This window comes from Eumetopias jubatus, unplaced genomic scaffold (genome assembly GCF_037043125.1).
Source record: "Eumetopias jubatus isolate StellerSeaLion01/CBP00866 unplaced genomic scaffold, mEumJub1_p1.0 scaffold_6, whole genome shotgun sequence".
NCBI lineage: Eukaryota > Metazoa > Chordata > Mammalia > Carnivora > Otariidae > Eumetopias > Eumetopias jubatus.
In genome coordinates, this window is record NW_028274812.1 from 117,008,038 (window position 1) to 117,030,306 (window position 22,269).

Here is a 22,269-nt window from a genome sequence, read left to right on the forward strand (position 1 = left end):
GGATCTACTGGATTTCATGATGGGCTGTGTACCACGAGGGGGATGGGGGGGAACACCCTAGATTCTCAGAGCTCTGTCTTAGGTGACATGGTCAGTGAGTCAAATAAAATGGGAAAAGAAGTGAGTTTGAAAGGCTTTGGGCAAGGTACCTGACCTCGCTGGGCCTCAGTTTCTCCACATGTAACATGAGAATAATAATATCCACCTCTCAGGGTTGCCACGAGAATGAAATAACCAGGGAAACTACAGGGCATAGACTAGATGTTCAGTAACCACTTCTGGATGATACTAATAATAGTGCTTGCTCGTGGGCCAAACACTTAATCCTGACAACAACTATAAGGCAGGTACTATTCGTATCCCTGTTTTACCAACATGGGAGCTGAAGCACAAGCCGGTGAGCAGACTTGACCAAAGTCACCCAGTTAGTAAGTGGCAGAGTGTACTTGCCTTGCTCCTGCACTCCACTTTACTCTTTCTGGGACCCAGAACTGGACTTGAGGCAGGAAGAGCGAACATGGCAGGAGAGATGGACGGCAGACCTGATCAAGGGTTCATTCCAAGAGCAGTTTTTATTTGGAAATGCGCCTCCACCACCTGGTGGCAGTCTGAGGACACACGCCGTTGGCTTGCTTATTTGCTCTCTTTTCCAGCCCAGGGCACAGGGTCCTTGGGGTTAAGGCACAAGATCAAGTTCTCAAGAATCAACATCCCAGACAGCCTCCGTGGTCAGGAGCCTGGGCTGGTGCCAAAAATGAAGTAGCCTCCATTCTGGACTGTGTCATGGCTGGAGGGCCGAGGGGGCTCCTGGCACCAGGACCTCAGCTCCCTCTTCTGCGAGGGCTGGCATCACCCACAGGCCAGCTGTGGCCAGGTTCTGGTGGGTATGAGGTTGGGGGGTGGGAGGGGATAGCAGAGGCTAATTTTCTGGTGCTGGGTCCAGTTTATTTTCCTGAGGGGGAGAAGCTGAGATGGGAGCCTCGTCCCCACCATTGAGGGACTTCTGCTCGTTGCTGCTGGGCGAGGGGGTCCGGTTGCCCTGGGATCCCCAGCGGGTCAGGCGCTTTAGGGAGGAGTCGCGGCGGGCAAGTAGATGCGGCTGGAAGCCTGTGAAGGAGCTGCTGGTGGTGGGACGCTTATCTGGCAGAGAAAAGGCAACTCCAAGTAAGGACAAAGGTGCATGCGCAGGGGAGAGGTTGAGGGGCCTTGCCTCAGCCCGTGGGGGAGAGGAGAACCTCCTGACTTTCAATACCACACGGCCTCTCTAGATCTGAAAGGATCCCTTTCTCCCTCATTTCCCCCACCCCACTCCAGAGAAAGCTCCAGGATCTACTCCTTCTCACCTCCAGGCTCAATTGGATGCATGAGCCGGTTCATCTGAACATTCCAGTGTTTCACGTTGGTGCTGGCCTGGCGCAACTTCTGCTGGGCAGCCTGTGGGGGCAGGGCCAGTGGAGAGCGGGTCAGAGACACCATCCTAGACAGAGTATCTTGACCTTTTCAAGTTTGGAGGCCTCTTAGAATCTGAAATCTCCCCAGAAAAACTCATATACGTTCTTAAAGAGTTATGTAGATGAACAGTTAGCTTCCAATTTCAGGGGTCTCATGGACCCCCAATGGGTCAAAAATAGTCATCATTATAGTTTCCATTCATTAAGCAGCTAAGATGTACTAAGTATATTTATTATTTTAGTTAATCTCCAGAGCATAAGTTAACAACAAAGTGCAAAAGAAGTTAAGTGATGGGGTGCCTGGGAGGCTTAGTCGGTTAGGCATCTGACTTCGGCTGGGGTCATGATCCCAAGGGTCCTGGGATCGAGCCCCTCGTCAGGCTCTCTGCTCAGGGGGGAGCCTGCTTTTCCCTCTCCCTCTGCCTGCAGCTCCCCCTGCTTGTGCTCTCTCTCTCCCTCTCTCTCTCTGTGTCAAATAAATAAAATTTAAAAAAAAAAAGAAGAAGAAGTGACTGGCCCGAGACCTATGTTGAGCTGTAAACCACCGCACCACACCACCTCTCCAGGGTCAAATGCAAAACCTCTACTCCACTGTCCCCCCGGTCATTAGCAGTGGTTGTGGGTAAGGGAATCACGGAGGAACTTTCCCTTTCTATGTTACATGTTTCTGTGTCCAGATTTTTTACAATGACCATGTCAGCCAACAAGGCAAAATAAAATAATCAATATTAATAGAATATCAAAAATTAGGGGCTCCTGGGTGGCTCAGTTGGTTAAGCGTTTGCCTTTGGCTCAGGTCATGATCCCAGGATCCCGGGATCGAGCCCCACATCTGGTTCCCCGCTCAGCCGGGAGTCTGCTTCTCCCTCTTCCTCTCCCTCTGCGTTCTCCTTCTCTCTCTCTCAAATAAATAAATAAAATCTTAAAAAAAATCAAAAATTAAAACAAAAACAACAACAACAACAACAACAAAAACCCTCTTCTATGGAGATCCGAGCCAAAGTACAGGGAGAGCAAGGTAGGCGCTTGGAAGAGTATGAGAAAAAAACTTTGCCCAGATTCATAATGATAAAAATAGCAGCTAATGTTTCTTCCCCACTTGCTACATACTAAATGTCAGCCATCAGCTCCTTTAGTCTTCAGACCATGCTATTTGAGGCCCCTTTCCCTGATGAGGGATTTGAAACTCAGAGAGGTTAGGCAATTTGCCTGAGGTCACACAGCGAGGAGACGGAAGAGTTAGGGTTTGAGGGAAGGCTCCAGATCCTGCGCGTGAAGGCGCTCACCCCGCCGGCCTCCTTCCTATCCCCCCACCCCCACCCCCCGGCCTCACCTCTACGTCCTCGTCGGCCCTCTGCCGGTTCTGCCGCACCTCCTCCAGCTGAAGCTGGGCTTGGTGCAGGGAGCGGCTCTGCAGCGCCATCTCCTGCTGCAGTTCTTGCTTCTCCTGCTGCGCCCGCTCGATGTAGCGCTCCTGCTCCTCCTTCAGCTGCAGCAGCTGCTTCAGCTTCTCCTCCTCCTCCTGTAGCAGTCTGCGGGCGGGCGGGCGCTGCGTCGTCTCCAGAGCCAAGGCACCTCGCAGGCGCTCAGCAAGTGGGACGCCGGGGAGTCAGGGGAGAGGAACGAGAAGGGGTCCTACCGGGTCTGAGCTAGGCGCACGGCCTCCTCGTCACGCCGAGCTTTCACCTCCAGGTGCAGGGCCTCCTCGAGCCTCTGCTGCATCTCCTCCAGCTCTTGGATCCGCTGCCGCTGCCGGGCAGCCTCCTCCTTCTTCAATTCCATCTCAGCCTGCATGGAGGCCCGGGCCTGTGCCGGGACGCGGAGCCACGTCACTGGGGGCACCGCGTGGGGTAGGGGAGGCTGCAAGTACACTGCCCTTTCCCCAGGGCTCCGCTAGGCCGGCCCACATAGCTCTCTCTCAGTGACGGTCTGGGAGTTCCTTCACGTCGGGATTCCTTCCTGATCTGATCTCTTTGTGGGAGCCTGGCTAGGTCAGATAATCGTCAGTGAAGAGATGCTACATGGCGGGGGGGGGGGGGGGGGCTCGTCACTCCCTGCCTAGCACCAGCCTTAATAACTATTGTTCTGTGTTATAATATTAGGTGTTATGACTGTAATTAGAGCCAGTGCTAGGCAGGGAGTGACTATAATTATAGTAATTGTAACAACTAAAGGTGTTTCCTCATTTGATCCTCATCATACCTCTAGGAGCAGTTTAGCATCAACACGTCACTGATAAGTGATTGGGGCACAGAGAGGCTAAGTAACTTGCCTGAGATCACAAGTCTCCTAAGAGGCAGAGCTGGGATGGAATCCAGGTGTCTAACTCCAGCTCTAGATCTCTTAAATCCTAAATCTGATTGCCTCTACATGCCTAGTCCGCCTCCACATTCGTAAATCCTTCCTTCCTCCCATCCTGCATTCCCCAAACTGGTTTCACTGTAAACTTAGATCAAGTCTAGTCCAATCTAGTCTAGCGTTGGTCCAAACTTATCCCTGACTAGGGGGTCTTTAGCACCATCTCTGTCCAAGCCCCGCCCCCAGCCAAGGGCTCCAAACCAGGCCCCACTCTACACCTATAGCACTCAGCTCCGGCCCCACCACATTCTTTCATCTCAAGCCATCCTTAGGCCAGGTTCCTGCACCCCCACGCCTTCCTCATCCCGTCCCTGGCACAGGTTCGGTCCCGTACGCATGTTTCCGGCGCAGGGACTCTGTCCCAAGTCCCTCATTGCAAGCCCCGCCTCCACGCACCTCCTTCCCAGCCTGCGGGCTCCGCCCTCGGTCCCGGCCCCGCCCCCGGCCCTCCAATCCCGGGCCCAGTCTCTCCGCATCCTTCTACCCGCCGGCCCCCGCCGGGTGCGGGCCCCACCTGCTCCGCCTCGCGCAGTTGGCCCTCCAGCGCCTGCTGCAGCTCGCGGTGCTGGCTGCGGCGTCGCTCCTCCTCCTCCTGCAGCAGGTGCTCGGCCTGCCGCTGCGCCTCCTGTAGCAGCTCCAGCTCCTGCAGCTTCCGCTCCTTCTCCTCCTGCAGCTGCTGCAGACGCAGCAGCTCTTCCTCCTTGGCCGCCCGGCGTCGCTCCCGCTGCTCCCGCTGCTCGCGCCGCTTCTGCTTCAGGTCCTTGTGCAACGACATCTTCCCCTCGGCCTGCAGCCGGATCGCGGTCTGGATGGCTGCGGAGGAACAGGGACCGGGTCAGCAGGGGGCTAGCTGGGAGCAGCGGGGTCCTCGAGGTGGCCCACCTCCAGAAAGGGGCCTGAGAGGTGGCTCGAGGCAGTCTCCAGCCTCTCGCTGGGCCGTGTTGTCACCCTTTTCACTCGGCAGTGTTGTCACCCCCTGAGGCGCAGCCAGACCCAGGCCGCCCAGCGAGCACTCACTCACCCGCCGTCCATTCCTGGCGCTGGCGCGTGTCGGAGGCGCTCATCTCGTACGTGCGGGAGGCTGTCTTCACACAGAACATGCAGCGCTTCCCCTCTCGGTCGGGCAGCACCTGGGAGAGGGCCGGTGGCCCCACACGGGCTGGCTTCACTGGCGCCGGGGCCACACCCGCCGCCGGGGTGCTCCAGCTCCATCCCCTACCCCCCATTGCTGACCGTCCTCCCGGAGTACCGCTCCCACTCTGCCAGGGGCCTGTATGGCCCGGCGTGGAGGTTAGTTATGGGTGCGCTTGTGTCCCCACAAGTCTTGTGGCCTCTGCTCTTTGGAGGTAGGGCGGGGATGTTTTCATCTTGGTGTCTCTCCATGGGGCCTGGCACCTAATCCGTTACTGAGTGTGGATGCAGATCATTCGCGAACACCGCCAGTGACAGGGTCCTCACTATCCAAATCATTCATTTTCACAGAGCCCTGCCTGTTGGGAAAGTTCTCCATTCATTCATTCCACAGATCTTTTGGAGTGTCTACTGAGTGCGGCTCATTGTTCTAGGCATTTAGGATACTGAGGTGTGCCTAACAGACCAAATCCCTGCCTTCCCTAAGCTTATATTTTAGTGGAAAATAACAGCTACCACGTATTTAAGCTTCTTCTTCTTCTTTTTTTAAAAGATTTTATTTTTAAGCAATCTCTACACCCAACATGGGATTCAAAAACTCACACACGCTCCATCAACTGAGCTAGCTGGGGACTCCCATGTGTTGAGCTTCTTACACTCTAGAGGCTGAACTAGTGTTTTATATGCATCATTTTATCCATAACACCGAGACAACCTTGCCAAACGCATTATTAGCTCCACTTTACAGAAAAAGAAACTGAGGCTCTACCAGGTCCAGGAACATGCCAAATTCACACTGCCTATTAGTGGTGGAGCTGGGCTTTCTGCCTAAGATCCATGCTCTGTCCTCAGTGACACCTGTTTCCTTATGTGACAAAAATGGAGAAAACCTAGGACGGCTATAATAATAATTTTTTTTTAAGATTTTATTTATTTGTGAAAGAGAGAGAGAGAGAGAGAGAACGAGTTGGGGGAGGGGCAGAGGGAGAAGCAGACTCCCTGCTGAGCAAGGAGCCCAACTCAGGACTCCATCCCAGGCCCCTGGGATCATGACCTGAGCCGAAGGCAGATGCTTAACCGACTGAGCCACCCAGGTGCCCTATAATAATAATTTTTAAAAATGTAAAATAACACATGTTGATGAGGATATGGAGAAAGTGGAACTCTCATACACTGGTGGTGAGAATGTGAGATGGTATAGCTGCTACGGAAAACAATTCGGCTGTTCCTTAAAAAGTTAAACATAGGTCGCCTGGGTGGCTCAGTTGGTTAAGCAACTGCCTTCGGCTCAGGTCATGATCCTGGAGTCCCGGGATCGAGTCCCACATCGGGCTGCCTGCTTGGCAGGGAGTCTGCTTCTCCCTCTGACCCTCTTCCCTCTCATGCTCTCTATCTCTTATTCTCTCTCTCTCAAATAAATAAATAAAATCTTTAAAAAAAAGTTAAACATAGAACATGGTAATTACCATATGATCTAGCAATTCTACTCAGTATGTACCCAGAGAAATGAAAACATATGCTCAACCAGAAACTTCTGCATGGATGGCCAAACCAGCATTATTCACAATAGCAAAAAGATGGGAACAACCCATTGTCCAGCAATGAATGAGTGGATAAACAGAATGTGGTCTATGTACACGATGGAATATTATTCAGCCATAAAAAGGAATGAATTCCTGACCCATGCCACAACATGGATGAACCTTGGAACATTGTGCTGAAGAAAAGCCAGTCACAAAGGGACAAAATATTAGATGATCCCATTCCATTCTAGGTACCCAGAATAGGCAAATTCGTGGAGACAGAAAGTAGAATAGAGGATACCAGGGGCTGGGGAGAAAGGAGGGATGAGCTATTTCTTAATAGGTAGAGAGTTTTTCTTTGCGATGATGAAAAAGTTTTAGAAATAGATAGTGGTCACTCCCCCTGCTTGTGTTCCCTCTCTCGCTGTATCTTTCTCAAATAAATAAATAAATAAAATCTTTAAAAAAAGGGGGGGTGGCACCTGGGTGGCTCAATCATTAAGTGTCTGCCTTCTGCTCAGGTCATGATCCCAGGGTCCTGGGATCGAGCCCCGCATCGGGCTCCCTGCTTGGCGGGAAGCCTGCTTCTCCCTCTCCCACTCCCCCTGCTTGTGTTCCCTCTCTCGCTGTCTCACTCTGTGTCAAATAAATAAATAAATAAATAAATAAATCTTAAAAAAAGGGATAGCGGTGAGGGCTACACCACATTGTGAGTATACTTAATGCTATGCATTGTACAATTAAAATGGTTAAAATGGCAAATTTCATGTTAGGTGTGTGTGCGTATATTTTTTTCAAACTACAGTTTAAAATAATTGTTTTAAGCCTCCTAAAATAAAAACAGACAGAGCCGAAGGGAAAATAGGGGGGAAGGACGGGAGGAGAGGGATGTGGAGAAAGAGTAGGGACAGAGAGAGTTTCCAAAGAGAATGGAATTTGGGTGAAGGAGAAAAACTTTTCAAGAGGACTTTTAGAAAGTTCACTGTGGGGGTACCTAGTTGGCTCAGTCGGTTAAGCCTCTGACTCTTGATTTTGGTTCAGGCCATGATGTCAGAGTCATGAGATGGAGCCCTGCCAGTGGGTGGGCTCCCCACTGAGCGTGGATCCTGCTTAAGACTCTCTCTCGGGGCACCTGAGTGGCTCAGTCAGTTAAGCAGCTGACTCTTGATTTCGGCTCAGGTCATGATCTCGGGGTGCTGGGATGGATTCTCCTTCTCCCTCCGCCCCTCTGCTACCCCATGCTCTCTCTCTCTCTCAAGTAAGTAAATAAATATTTTTTAATAAAAGGATTCTCTCTCTCTCTGCCTCTCCCCTGCACCCCTCCCCCACCCACTCTCTTTCTCTCTCTAAAAAAAAAAAAAGCTTTGCGTGTAGTGTGAGGCATAAGCCATCTCCTCTAAAATCCTTAGCAAAATCCACATTACTCACCAATGGCTTTAGTATTTGATTTGCGGTTTTGGGTTTTTTTTTTTTTTTTTTTTTTTTAAGTGCTGGCATGGATGAGAATGGCCTTGAGGCACCCAGGTATATTTGGGTTATGGTCATCTCAGCAGACATTTGCCACTGTGGCTTTTCTCCATTCACCCTCCTCCCGAGCCTCTTGCCTTTACCCCACACTGGAGAGCCTCTGGGCCCTGAGTTGTGCTCCACCCCTTCGCCTGTCCCCCTCACCTCCACGCAGCACTGTGCATCCAGCGGGATAGTACCCCTTTTCTCCTTGCACTCTTCACTCCCAAAATAGCAGAGGGAGCTGGGCTGCAGCTGGAACCAGCGTTCTGCCCAGTTCCTCCGCAGGTGCCCTCGCTTCCACAGGTAGCCCTGCCATAGCCAGAGCAAAGTCAGAGGCTTCCCTGCACCCCCCCACCCCTTAACCCTGCCCCCCACACCCTGCCTTGGGGTCCTCCCCAAGCTCCCAGCTTGGCCTGACCTGCTTCAGGACATCTTGGATGAGCTCCTGGTAGACTTCGTGGATGGCCATGCTGAGAGTGTCCCGCCCCACACCTCGAAGACAGCGCCCCGTGTTGAAGAGCTCCAGGAACTGCCAGACGCTGAGCCCTCCAGTGGTCTGGGCTGCCTGGGCTTCCTGGGCCAGCAGCTCTTCCAGCTCACCCAAGCCCACCTCCAAGCTCATGCTGCTGAGCACCTTCTTCAGCAGGTATTCCACCTGGAGGAGGGGGGAGGCCTGGGGACTGCAGCAGGCAGTGTTGCCTGTGACGATGCCGGGGTTGGGGGGGCCCCTCTGGCTCCCAGAGCCTGGGCGGAGGTGACCAGGGACAGGGGGTAGGGGAGCCAGATGACTAAATGTTGGTGGAAACCAGGGCAGATTTGGGGGGCGGGGTCCTGGAGGCCCAACCCCAATTTGGGCATCCCCTTCCCTCCCCAACTTCCAGGCCCACGTCCCACTCCTCCATGCTTTAAATTAAGGGCAGGGTGAAGGTTGAGGGCTGGGGGCCAGGCAGAGGCAGCAAATCACAGAACACGTCAGAGGGGGTGCAAGGGCCCTCTCATCCAATACCCTTACTTTGCCGATGACCAAACTGAGGCCCAGAGAGGGAAGTGACTCGTTCTAAATCACACAGCAAGTTGGTGGCAGCCAGAACTCGATTCATATCTCCTGAATCCCATCTGAGTCCTTATTCCAAGCCCAAGCCCCAACCCCGAGGATCCTTCCCCTATGGGAGGGCAAAGGGATTGGGGGTGGAGGTAAGCAGGGTAGGGACAGGAAACCTGCTACAGAGGAACAGGAAGTGGTGGTTAGGGTACATCCTGCTGCAGTTTGTTCATACAACATGTTGATCACGGCCGTGAGCAGCCTTCTGGCCTATGAGGGGCCCCCTTACCCTGATAGGCGGGGGTCTGACGAGGGTGCCTAGCCAGGTGCCTGTGCAGATGGACACACATCCCTTTCCTGCCCCAGCAGCTTCTTGGGACACTCTCTTTAGGACTTTCACTCTGGAGGTTACCGGGTCTCCAACTGGGAGTGGGGTGGGTGTACCAGCTCAGGGATTAGGCATCTCCCCTCACCCTTCCCACAAACAGAGTCAAGGAGATAAAGCTGAGTGCGGTTAGAGGTGTCAGGACTTCTTGTAAACACGGAGGACCCCCTCCCCTCCACACCCTAAGACCTAAATTCACCCTGGCATCTTCACAGCCACCAAAAGGGCTAACAGATCAGGAGAAGGCTGAATGGATGGGGGAGAGAAGTGGAAGGGGGGTGGGGGGGCACCTGCCCTGGCTTCGTCCATGAGTTGAAGAGGTAGGGGCACAGACCCCAGGCCTCTACTCCCAGGATGCTCCAGAGAGGGCTCTGGAGCCCGGAGCTGGGTCGGCCATGGCTCTTCCTCCATATTATAGAAGACAGGGAGGGAAAATCTAGAACCGGGGCCAGATCTAGTTGCCTCTGCTGGAATAATGGGCCAGGCATCCCAGGAAAGTCTCCCTTCCCGTCATCTGGTAACCTTCTCAGATTGCCACAGTGCCTGAAGTCCTGGCATTCGATCTTAAATGTTTTCATTTTTAAATGCCCGGTAACATATCAGGCTACACTCCTGTGTAAATAGAATCTGCGGTCATTTTCCTCCTTTGAGGGCCAAGAGAGCCCTGAAGGAAGTGTAGTTTTGGTTCTCCGGGGCACAGTGACTCTGATACAGGCAATTCTAGGCATCTGGAGACAGCTGGGTGCAGAGAGGCACCAGCGTGGGGAGACCAAGAGGTGCGGGGATGTGGGAAAGTTACAGAGGCGATTTGGCCTCCTTCATGGTTTTGTTGAGGCCTGGCCCCAGTGATTCAGCCCCTGGGGCTGCCATCACCCTCACCTCGTCAGGAACCATGATCAGAGGGTACTTGTCCTCAGACAGGAAATTGAACAGGCACCAGAGGCGGAAGGCATCCTCATTGGAGAGCATGTTGTTCCCGTTGCTGTCCACCCGATAGTTCTTCTTGGCCGTCAGGGTCCAGCACAGCTCATCAAAGTGCTCCTTAACGAAAGCCCCCTCCTCCACCTGCCACCAGGCCTGCAAGTCAGCCAAAACGGCCACCCCATCCTTGCTCTACCACCAAACAAGGCTCTAGGGGCTTTCTTGGGGGCACCTACTCCCCTGCTCCCCACCCTGCCAAGTTGGGGCTCTGACTTGAGTAATCCCTGAGCTGCTTACCAGGTAACTAGCTGATTCCAACCACCCACCCCCTCCCCCCTCCCCAGTCCCCTGCCAATAGAGAAACTAGTCCCTCAGCCCAAGGGAGAAAGAAGGGGAGGACAAGGGGGCGGGGATGCACGACCACGAAGAACCTGAGAAGAGAGTGACAGCTGGGAGGAGCAGGGGGCACAGCACTGGGGGACACTGGAGAGCCCTACAGCTAGAAATGGGAGGTGAGCCTAGGCAGGGATGGGGTGGAAGGGTGGAGGCTAGGATAGAGGTGAGGGAGATGGAGGGGGGAGTTGGGGGGCAAGGAGGGGACAAGTGGCTGGAATGTGAAGGACAGAGATGGGAGGGCAGGGACAGACAGCAGGGACAGAAGTGGGAGTTGAGAGGGTGGGAGGAGTTGGGGGGGCAATGTGTCGGGGCACTGGCCAGACTGGGAAGTGGGGACAGGTGCCCCCTCGAGCAAGGCCCCACCTTGTCCAGGATGTACTTGTTGAGGTAGGGCATGTATCCCTGGCTGGACACGGGGCCGTCGTCATCATCCCGGAAGTGCTCCTCCAGAGCCACAGGGTCGTGGGGGATGTGCAGGACCGTGTACAGGTTGTGGGACAGCACCTGAGACAGAGTGGCAGTTGGCCTTCCCATGCCCCAGCCAAACCTGGGCTAGAGGGCTGCTCCCACCTCCCGGCTTGTCCCCGTTCCCATCCTGGCTAAGTCCTCCGCACACATTATTCAATTCAATCATAACCAAAACATAGGCATTTGTATACAAGGGAATATTATTCAGCCATACAAAAGAAAGACATCTTGCCGTTTGTGACAACAGGGGTGGACCTTGAGGGCCTTATGCTAAGTGAAATAAGTCGGAGAAAAATATATACCAGATGATCTCACTTATACGTGGAATCTAAAAAACAAATTAACCCTCCACCCCCACCCCAAGCTCATAGACACAGAAAATGGATTGGTGGTTGCCAGGGGCAAGGGTAGGGGTGGGTGGAATGGGTGAAGGAGGGTCAAAAGGTACAGCTTTCGGTTATAAAATAAGTCATGAGGAGGTAACACACAACATGGAGACTATAGTTAATAATACTGTATGGCCTATCGGAAAGTTGCTAAGAGTAGATCTTAAAAAATTCTTATCCCAAGAAAAAAAGTTTTGTAACTATGTATGGGATAGATGTTAACTAGACATTGTGGTGATCATTCCACAATTATTTACAAATACCACATCATTATGTTGGACACCTGAAACTAATATAATGTTGTATGACAATTATACCTCAGTAAAAACAAAAAAACCTAAAACCGTACACCCTTACTATGCACCAAGCACTGAGCTAAGCACATTATATATAATTCACTTAACCCCCATAACCACTGTTAATATCCCCATTTTACAGATGAGAGAAAAGAGCTGGGATTCAAACCCAAGCAGCCATGTTCTCAGCCACTTCATTGGGTAGGGATGTCCTCTTTGTGCAGACAAGGACACTGAGGCTCAAGAGATTCGATAAATTGCCCAAGGATCCACAGTGAGCAAGAGTCTGGGATTCAAACCCAACTCCGCAGATCCCAAAGCCCAGGTGCTTCCTAGGATGCTGGGCTGTCAACAGGGAGGTGGCTGTCACCCCAGGGCAGGAACCCCGAATTTCTCATCATTCCCATCAAAGACTCAGGGTTCAGGCTGCAGTGTGTCTGCTCCAGGAAAGGCAAGTGCAGTTCCAGTCACTGCCCTTCAAAGATGGAAGGGAGCTGGAGGGGGTTCAGAGAAGGCTCACGAAAAATGGTCTGTGACATGTGGAGGAAAAGGCCTAGAATAGATGGTGGCCAGGATGGTGTGGAGGGGAAACATGAGTTGTTAACAAACCCACAATATAAGAACAAAGATTGAAGTCTGAACAAGATCAGGAAAGAAATAAAATTGCCTTGGGGGTACTTCTGTCATAGTACTTATCCCAGAGTGAATGATTAAACTACTCGTTACTGGGGCGCCTGGGTGGCTCAGTCGGTTGAGCATCCGACTCTTCATTTCTGCTCTGGTCCTGATCTTGGGGTCATGAGATCGAGCCCCGCATCGGGCTCTGCACTGAGCGGGCAGTCTGCTTGCGATTCTCTCTCTCACTCTTCCTCTGCCCCCCACCTCCCCTCCCTGGCTCGCACACACACTCTCTCTCTCTAAAAAAAAAAAAAAATAATAATAATAAAATAAAAAATAGGGGTGCCTGGGTGGCTCAGTTGGTTAAGCCACTGCCTTCGGCTCAGGTCATGATCCTGGGGTCCCGGGATCGAGTCCCACATCAGGCTCCCTGCTGAGCAGGGAGTCTGCTTCTCCCTCTGACCCTCCCCCCTCTCATGCTCTCTCTCTCTCTTTCATTCTCTCTCTCAAATAAATAAATAAAAATAAAATAAAATAAAAAATAAATTTAAAAAAGTAAAATAGTCATTATTGCACACCTACTATGTGGCAGCCACTGTATGAGATGCGTTCTACACCCCATGTCTAACCTCCGCAACAACTGTGATACACAGACACTATCCCTGTTTTTCAGATGAAGATGCTGAGGCTTGGGGAAGTTCAGAGCAAACAGCTGAGCTGAGCTTGCAACCAGGTGTGCCTGGCCCTGAAGGCTGCCTCACTATTACAGTGCTGACCCTGAGACTCTCTCTGCAGGTAGATGGTGAACTCTGGGGACAACGTCTCTGTTCATCTCCATGTCCCACGGCCCCTACGTCCTGTTCTGCCCCCGAAAGTCAGTCAATGAAAGCTGTATATAAGGGCTGCTCCCACAGTTAAGCTTAGAGTCAGTTCCTGGGGCAGGAGCTGGTAACATCCCAGAGGTGGTACGCGAGCCAAATCTGCACTTCTTTATTCCCTGGTGAGAAGAGGTGGGACAAAGGATTGACACTTTTCCCCCCGGTAATCTCCTGAGCCTCAGGCTCCACTGAGGCCAAGTGGGAGGTTGGTAGGCCCAGCAAGAGGGGTGCTTCTCTTTTCCGTCACTCCCCTCTGGGCAGCCATCTCTGACCGCCACCCCCACCCTCATCCCCACGCTCTTCAGATCATCTCCTGTGCCAGGTTTGGTTCTGCTTCTCTTGTTCTAGAGGACATCTTCAGTTTCTTCCTGACGAAGTCGGCCCTCTCCACCCATATTTGGTAATGGAGCCTTAATTTTTCTTGGAGAAGCACCTCTCCCCCCATTCTCAGTATCTGTGGTACGGACTATTTGCACCCCTAACCCACCTGGCTGCAGGGGTGGGCACATCAGAGTCACGGTGACTGGCTCAAGGAAGGGCACATGACCAATCCTGGGCCAATGAGAATCAGCCCTATGATTTTTGCTTCCTCTGGTGAAAAGAGGTATACGCTTCCCATGAAATTGTTAAGCTGTTGGAACGGAGATAAACATCTTCACCTTCCGAGCCTCAGTTTCACTGTCAGCAAAACAGTGGGATAATACCTGTCCTGTGGAGAAGCTGTGAGGATAGAGTGAGAGGACATATGGAGACAGCCAGAATTAGATGTGCACAGAGCAAATGTTAGATCCCTTCCTGTAGACAAAATGCGGTTTTTTTACCTAACGAATTGACATAGATCAGAAGACTGATAACATCAGGTACTGAAGAGGTTGTGGAGAAATAGGGACTTGAAGGCCCTACTGTTGAGGCGTGAATTGGTAATCTTTCTGGAGGGCAAGAATGTATCAAACTTAAAATTGGGAATGATCCCAGCATTTTTTTCCCAAGATTTATTTATTTGAGAGAGAGAGAGTGTGTGTAAGCTGGGGGAGGGGCAGAGGGAGAGGGGAAGCGGACTCCCCGCTAAGCGGGGAGGGCTTGCTCTCCCAACCCGGAGATCATGACCTGAGCCAAACCAAGTTGGTCGCTGAACCAACTGCGTATGCTCCACCCAGGCGCCCTGCCCCCTGCATTTCTAATCATCTAACCTGTAGATGCTCAAGGGAACAGAACTACATGTACAAGAATGTTCACTGAGGCATGTTTATAATATGAGGAACTGGAGACAGCTTGAGGCTCCTTCAGTAAGGGCCAGGTACATCGCGTCATGGACCTAGGTGTGGTTGGAAAGATTTTATACATCTGCCACTTGTGTGCTTACGGGCAAGTGATTTTCTCTAAGACCTTGGTGTCCTCTGTGAAGATTATAAGGAGGCCTAGTCTGAAGGGTTTTTAGAATGAAGAGCTTAGCACAGCACCTGGTGCGTAGCTTATTGTTTAATAAAATTGTGTGCTATTTTTATTATGTTTTTACAAACAGACATGGGAAGATAGGCGGCATGCTATAGTGGCTGGTGAAAAAAGCAAGCTATAGAATGAAATGTTTGTAAAATAAATGTGTGCAAAGATTAGGTTGAACCATAGCACATTTTAATAGATGTTTTAATAGACTGAAACAATAAAATGTCAGCAATTTCATACGGTTCAACCTAATATGTTTATGCGTACATAGAAAAAATCTAGAGGACTCAGCAAACTGTTACCAGCTATCACCCCACCATCCTTCCCCAGGGAGGGGCGGAACTTTCACCATCTTTTTTTTTTTTTAAAGATTTTTGTTTATTTATTAAGAGAGATAATGATAGAGAGAGAGCATGAGAGGGGGGAGAGTCAGAGGGAGAAGCAGACTCCCCGCTGAGCAGGGAGCCTGATGCGGGACTCGATCCCGGGACTCCAGGATCATGACCTGAGCCGAAGGCAGTCGCTTAAACAACTGAGCCACCCAGGCGCCCTCATCATCTTTAACGTTACATTTGTCTTTGAATTTTTTTAACCAGTAACATGTTTTACTTATAGAATAAATTTCATCTTCTTTAAAATTATATTCTTCTGCACTCTGATTTTTTTTAAACAGGAGCATATATTGTTTTTAGGACAAAAATTTAAAACTATAGAGATAAAAAGCAAAGAGTGCCATTAACCACTGTTATTAATGTACCCTGTTATTAAGTTGCTCTATAATAACATTCCTTTGCTGTTCCCTTTTTGTGTGAGCATTTCTGGGTGCTCGACATTCCTGGAGGGCAGCAAGGACTCTGTGTTCAGGCCTGATTCCAGATCTCAGTACGATGTCCTGCACACGATAAATGTTTTTGACCGACTCCTCAAGTTTCACTTAAACGCTCCAATGGTTTCCTGTTGTTCTCAGAGTAAAATCGCAAGTCCTTCCAGAGGCCTTGGGCCCCCTGGGACCCAGCCTGCTGCACCTTCTCTGGCTTCATCCCTCTTGGTCACTTCTCTGCAGCTACTCTGACCCTCTTGACATTCCTCAGCCGGGCCAGGCACACATTTGCCTCAGGGCCTTTTAGCTTGCTATGCCTTCAGCCTGGAATATTCTTCTCCCAGGTCCAGGCATGGCACACACCCTCCTCTCCTTTCCATCTTTACTTAGATGCCCCCTTCTCAAGGAGGACTTCTCTGGACCCCCTTATTTAAATCTATAACCCCATCCCCTCTACCGCCCCCACCAATCTCTATCCCTGTTTCTGCTTTATTTACTTCCATGTCATGTATCATTTTCCATCACATGATACATTTTTACTTATTTTGTTTTTCATCTGTATTCTCTGACTAGAATGTCAGCACCTCAAGGGTGGGGATTTTTGTCACTTTTATTCACCTCATTCACTGCTGTATCACTGGGTCTGGCACATAAGGGACACGCAATAAATATCCGTTGAATGAACTTAAATGCTTCACGGGAAGAAGTAGGAGAAATACAAAAGTCAGACAGACATGGACTGATCTCTCTGAGCAACTTAACCTCACTGGGCCTCAGTTTCCATAGGTCTGAAAACGGGGTTCAAAGAGATGATGTACAAACCCCCTCCCACCCCAGGATAGAAGGGACCACACAGCGGCACAGTTATTTGGAACTGTTCCTTGCCTTGGTTCGTTCGTCCACACTGTCCTCTAAGACCTGCCTTCCTCACCTGTACCTTTTGCCAGTGGAATCTCAGGGGCCCAGGACAGAGGCTCCAGTCCCTGTGAGCCATCAGGTGTCAGGACATGAAGGAATTAAAGGCTCCAGACATTGGGGGCTCAGGGCCTCTCCCCAGAGAGCTCGGCAGACCTCAGACTGCCAGGCTTCCTGTGCCTGGGCTCGGGTTGGGGCTAGAGGTGGGGAGAGGGTGTGACCAGAGGAGGGTCATGCTGGAAAGGAAATGGCAGGGGTGGAGGCCAGAATGTGCAGGAGCCCAGGGGGCTGATTTCAATCAGTCCTCAGCCCTGGAGCCAGGGACTCTCATGACCCTCCTTTTATAGATGAGGAAATCAAGGCGCAGAGAGGTAAAGTGTCTTCCTGCAAGTCTGCCTCTAAAGGCCTACTCTTGATCTCTCCACTACATTAGCTCTGGCTGAGCCTCAGAATCACCTGGGGAGCTGCAGAAACTGACTGGCGCTGGGGCCCCGCCCTCCTGACTGACTCAGAGTTTCCAGGGGTGGGTGGGGTCCAGGTGTCTGTAGTTTTCACAAGGCTGCCAGTGGGGTCCTTCAGAGAGGACTCTCTCTCACAGTCTCACCGCCCAACCAGGCAGCCCCTGACCGTCGAGTTGGCAGCCATTGACCTTCGAGAGGCTTCATTGACGCACCGTTTCCTCTGAAGGCATGTGGGGAAGTGGTTCTCTTCGGGGGGCTTGTGAGTTCCCTGAAAACTCAGGTGTGGGGATGGGGCAGATGCTGGCCTGTGGTTCTGTGGTTCCCAGCCTTTACTGGACGCGTATAGGACGGGTGTGGGAACCCATGCACAGCACCGACTGATGGCTACAGACAGAATGAATAATCTCTCTCTCGCCTAGATGGCCTATAGTGTGTTTTTTTTTTTTTTTAATGTATCTAGGTGCCAGGTGATTTTTTGTACAATATACAGATCCTTTTAAGAGTTACTGAATGTATTTTACTAAAGCATAACTATTATCACGAGGGAGGAGCACTGGGAATTTTAAAAGGTGGGAATCTCTGGATGAGCGGTGTGCCTGCTAACAGCAAGAAAGGGCTAGAAGGGGTTGGGGGGCGCCTAGCTGGCTCAGTCAGTTAAGCAGCTGCCTTCAGGTCCTGGGATTCAGCCCCGCATCTGCATCCTCGCTCCCTGCTCAGCAGGGAGTCTGCTTCTCTTTCTGCCCCTCCCCACCTTTCCTGCTCTCTCTTGCTCTCTCTCACATAAATAAATAAAATCTTGAAAAAGAAAGGGCTAGAAGGGGTTGAGGGTGGGCACCAAAGGAAAGACAGGCTTGGAAAAGGGAAAGGGGAGGCTGCATCAAGGGTCAATTTCATCTACTTGATGTACTTTGTTAAAATTTCTTTTAGTAGGCTAGCTGGTGATCCCCAGTTCAACCCTCTGCCTTTACAGATGAGAAACTAGAGGTTCAGAGACAGCGATCACTTGCCCAAGGTCATCTAGCTGGGGAGCAGGCCTATGTGGCTCTGAGTCAAGTGCTCTGCACATCACTAAATCATCCCGTCACTCCCTGCCATCCTAGCCCGAGACCAGTGGCAGGAAGGGGTCAGAACAAAGTTGAAGATCGTGGGCTCCTGGGTGGCTCAGGTCATGATCCCGGGGTCCTGGGATTGAGCCCCGCATTGGGCTCTCTGCTCAGTGAGGAGCCTGCTTCTCCCTCTCCCTCTGCCTGCCGCTCTGCCTACTTGTGATCCCTCTCTCTCTCTCTCTCTCTCAAATAAATAAATAAAATCTAAAAAACAAAACAAAACAAAACAAAAGCTGAAGACCCCAGCCAGCAGATTCCTGGACTGGAGTTGCTCTTGACTTGCCCTCCACCAAAATGAAGGTTGTCGTCCCCCTCCCTGCCTGCCCACCCTGGCTCCTGCTAGCCAAGGGTAAGGGGCAGGCCTGCTGCCTCCTAAGGGCTCACTGAGCCAGAGACACACTGCTCCATCCACATCCCCAATTGCAGGGCCATTACCCCAATTCTCAGCTGACTCCCCACTAGGCCTGGAACCAAGGCTGCTCCCCAGAGAAGAAGATGTGGCCATTAGGAAACCCATGATTGCCAAGGCTCTCCTCCTTGCTCTCCCTCCGGCAGGACCACTACTGCCTCCCAAAGGTCTTTAGAGAAGGAGGTTCTGGGGACCCTGGGAAAACTCACAGTCCTCAACTCCTGGGAAATTCTGTGCTCCACCTGAATCCATCCTGGGCAGAAGTGCCATGCCTATGGGTCTCATTCTACTTTTCTCAACTCACCTGGACAAAGGCCACGGTACCTTCTACAAGAATTCAAACAGAGGAAAACCCATCCGCTCTGCCGCCCAAGCCTTCTCTTCTCCAGAGAGAAAATCATGACGCGCTGGGCTACTTGTCAGACGCCTCCCTGCTCTTCCTCCTCCCTCATCACGGCTTTGCCCCTGAGAGCCAGTGGCAGCCCGAAGCATCAGGGAAGCGGGGACTGTCACAGACAGACGTTGCTCGCTAGGCGGGTGCACGTCTCCCTGCCTGGTCCCGATCCAGGGCCCTGAGGCCAGGGACAGTGTTAGTGAGGACAGACTAACCCCAGGGTCTTTTCCCTTCTCCCACGAGTCTTTTCAGGGGTGGGGTTGGCCCCCGCTGCTATCTCTCTCATCTGCTTCTTCCTCTGACTTCTGACCACTTCTCTTTTGCTCCTTTGTCTTTCCGGCATCCCTGCCCCCAACACGATCACTACTTCCTCCTATTCCAGTATCTCCCACTATGGTCTCAGGGAAGAACTGCCTTGCCTATCCTTCTCTGGTGTGACATGGGCCCTACCATGTCTCTGCCTCACCGACCACCCAGCCCAAGACTCCCGTGGCTTGGCACAGATTTCCAGAGTGGACACGTTTTCTGTTGAGTGGGGGAGAAAGCTCCCTGCTCCTGTGTGACCAAAGGCTGCTGGCTGTGGGCTCAATTTGAGCTGTGATGTGGTACAGACGGTGGACAGTTCAAGGACGTAAGCTCCTAATAGAATCTTCCCTGCAAATACTCGACCTGTGGGGGTGGGGAGTGGGCATCGATCCAGCTGGAGGCCGAGAAAAGAGGGTCAAGGTAGGAAGCCTTACTGGCTGATGGCACCAGGAAAAGGGGAACCACTTTCCACATGTGAGAGGTGGGCATAGAGAGCCTGGGGAGGTTATAGGGGCTGCAGGTAATGGAGACAGAAAATGGTACCTTGGAGATAAACTATGGAGGTTGGCATTGTTCCTACAAGATGGGAAAGGCAGTGGGAGGTGGATGTAGGGCACGGGTTTCTGCAGGGATGGATTTTGGATGATCTGCTATTCTCCTGTCTATCCTGAAGCCCCCACTAGATGACATGATCTGCAATAAAAGGATTTACGGAGAATGTAAGGAAGAACCTGCCTTATTGAGGAATCCTCCCTGATGATCCAAGGTAGTGGTGGACTATTTTTCCTGGGGGAGTCAAGAATCATTTTTTGGATGCTCATAAGTCTGGCTAAGGGACAGATTATGGGATAGGACCAGTTTGGGATATCCAAGTTTATTATGTCCTAGTTCAGCAAAGGAGGGGGCTGGAATGGGGGCGGTGCATAATGCCTATCCTGCCTTATTCATCTCGCCCACGTTTGCAGTCACCTCCTACACCTTGGTCATTAAAAATGGAGGTTTCCTTGACACCAGAAATCTAGAGCCTAGCATCATGCCAGGCACATGGTCACTCAGTTAACATGTGAACGGAATGAATAATCCCTTAAGGCAAGTCACGGAGAGCTGAGGCTTACCCTGCTCCTGTCTCCCAGTGTTCCCTGGTTCCAGTGGCCTGGGGCCTTGCTTCTTCCCCACTAACCAGGGTGGAGAAGGCAGCACTAAGCCAGGACTGGAGGGAAGGAAGGAGAGAAACTTGCTGGTCTCCCAGGAACTGTTTAGGTCCAAGTACTGAACTGTAGGGCAATCACTGATGGGGCTCTTCATGGGCTCACATTCGAGCCCCTCCCTGTCTGAGGTCCCACGGCCAAAGGGACCAGTTTCCCAACCTGGCGTGTGGGAGGAGGGGGCGGTGAGCTGGGCGGTCCGGGGCAGAACAGGGTCTCGGTCCTTGCCCCTTCCTAGCACTGTTGCATCTGGGAGACAGGGTTCAGAGGAGCTGTTCTCTGCCAAAGGTGACCCAGTCAGCCTGGTCTGGAACTGGGACAGGCTCTTTAAGCCTCTCTCTCAGCTCCGGGAGGAAGTGACTGACAAGTACTAACTAACTGTCTCTCTTCAAAGCCAGGAGGAAGCAGCAGGAAGGAGTAGGGTGCGTACCTAGGCTTCACTCTGGGGAGACGTGTGCTCATCACACGGAGTATAGGATGTAGCCTGGCCTGTTGGCCTTCAAAACCTAATGATGCCAACTCCACCCTCCAGAGAGTCCGGGGAGCAGGTCTCTGGGCAGAGGCTCCGCGTCTACCTCCGGGGGTCCCCAGAACATGGGCAGCAGCATTCACTGGGCTGCGTCGTCCCGGTTACCCAGTCCCGGCTCCCCTCCCCAGGCCTGGGCCTCTGGATGGCTGAGTGCCATCAGCACAGCGTTCCTGCCTGGCTCCTGGGCGGCAGGGGCTGAGGAGGCACGTCTGCCGGCCTCCCCTGGGCCCCGGGGGCTCCTCACCTTGAGCTGGGACTTGGAGACCTTGCCGCTCTTCTCCACGTCCAGGGCGGTGAACGCGTACCAGATGGACTTGAGCAGCTCCTTGCGCAGGGCCATGGCTGAGGTGCCCGCCCGGCCCGGGGGCGGCTCTGACACCGAGATCCGGTTTCAGGAAATGCAAACGGCTGCAGAGACCGCAGAGGGGCCATGGCGCAGAGCAAGAGCTCCACCTGCCTGCTTGCGCGGGCTCCCTGTGCTGCCAGGAACAGGCCTGTTGCCCTTGCAGTGCTCATGGCCTCACTCTCTGCGTGGGACCTCGGAACCCAGCCCTGGAGAGCCAGAGCCCTGCTTCTGTTCACTGTGGCTCCCCGAGCGTGCGGCCCTCGAGAAGTCTTCTCAGCCCCAGAAACTTCTGGGGCTTCCTGGGCTCCCAGAGGCAGCTTGTTGAGGGGAGAAGAAAAAAAAAAAGCAAGCCCACCCTGGCTTTCAGAGGGTGCAGGTAGAGGGTATCCTGTCTCACTTCCACACTTACCAGGCAGGAGGCCTTGGATGAGTTACTACTAACCTCCTTGAGCCGTTCCCTCATGGGAGAGCAGGAAAAATACCCACCTCACACAGTCCTAAGGTCTGAGGATGGATGTGAAGCAGAGCAGGCACTGGATAAAAGCATTTCTTTCAGGGCCATCTAACATCACTATGGTGGTGGGGCTCCTCCCAAGCGGAAGAAAACAAAGGCGACGACACAAAGTTGGCAGAGGAACTGGGCCAGGGCACCTCTCCAGGTCAGGCGGGCTTGGCACGTGATTGGTTGCCTCCCCATCCTCTGGGCTTTGGCTCGAAAAGGCCTCAGCTCAGAGCGTTGCCCACTCTGGGGCCCACTGGCCCTGAGGATGCAAGCCTGTTTCTGAATCACACAGTGGGGGGAGAGGCGTAAAACGGGGGCAGGGGTGGGGCAGCTCCCAGGGTGCTGACAGCAGGAGGCTTGGCATTCAGGGCCCCCCACGGCATGATCCCTTTCTTCAGATCCACTGCCTGTGAGGGCCGGGACACGCTCCCACCCAGAACAGTGGTCATGGATGCTGGATGAAGCCTGCTT

At 52.4% G+C, this 22,269-nt stretch overlaps 1 protein-coding gene across 5 annotated transcripts; it reads right to left on the reverse strand.

Annotated features, from left to right (window-relative positions):
- Positions 1 to 553: 553 nt before the first annotated feature.
- DEF6 (DEF6 guanine nucleotide exchange factor) lies at positions 554 to 21,448 on the reverse strand. Of its 5 annotated transcripts, none has more exons than XM_028120397.2 (12): positions 21,195 to 21,282; positions 13,850 to 14,082; positions 11,080 to 11,220; positions 10,279 to 10,476; positions 8,391 to 8,627; positions 8,135 to 8,281; positions 4,831 to 4,939; positions 4,324 to 4,622; positions 3,091 to 3,257; positions 2,785 to 2,983; positions 1,344 to 1,434; positions 554 to 1,140 (listed from the first exon to the last, which is right to left on the reverse strand). In XM_028120397.2, exons 3-12 carry the CDS (start codon positions 11,110 to 11,112, stop codon positions 920 to 922), a joined length of 1,701 nt encoding a protein of 566 aa, XP_027976198.1. In that variant the 5' UTR covers positions 11,113 to 11,220; positions 13,850 to 14,082; positions 21,195 to 21,282; the 3' UTR covers positions 554 to 919. The 5 variants fall into 5 exon arrangements, with proteins under 5 accessions (XP_027976198.1, XP_027976199.1, XP_027976196.1 ...); XM_028120398.2 differs by lacking the exon at positions 21,195 to 21,282 and adding an exon at positions 18,821 to 19,180; XM_028120395.2 differs by lacking the exon at positions 13,850 to 14,082 and having other exon boundaries at positions 21,195 to 21,448.
- Between the last annotated feature and the right edge of the window lie 821 nt (positions 21,449 to 22,269).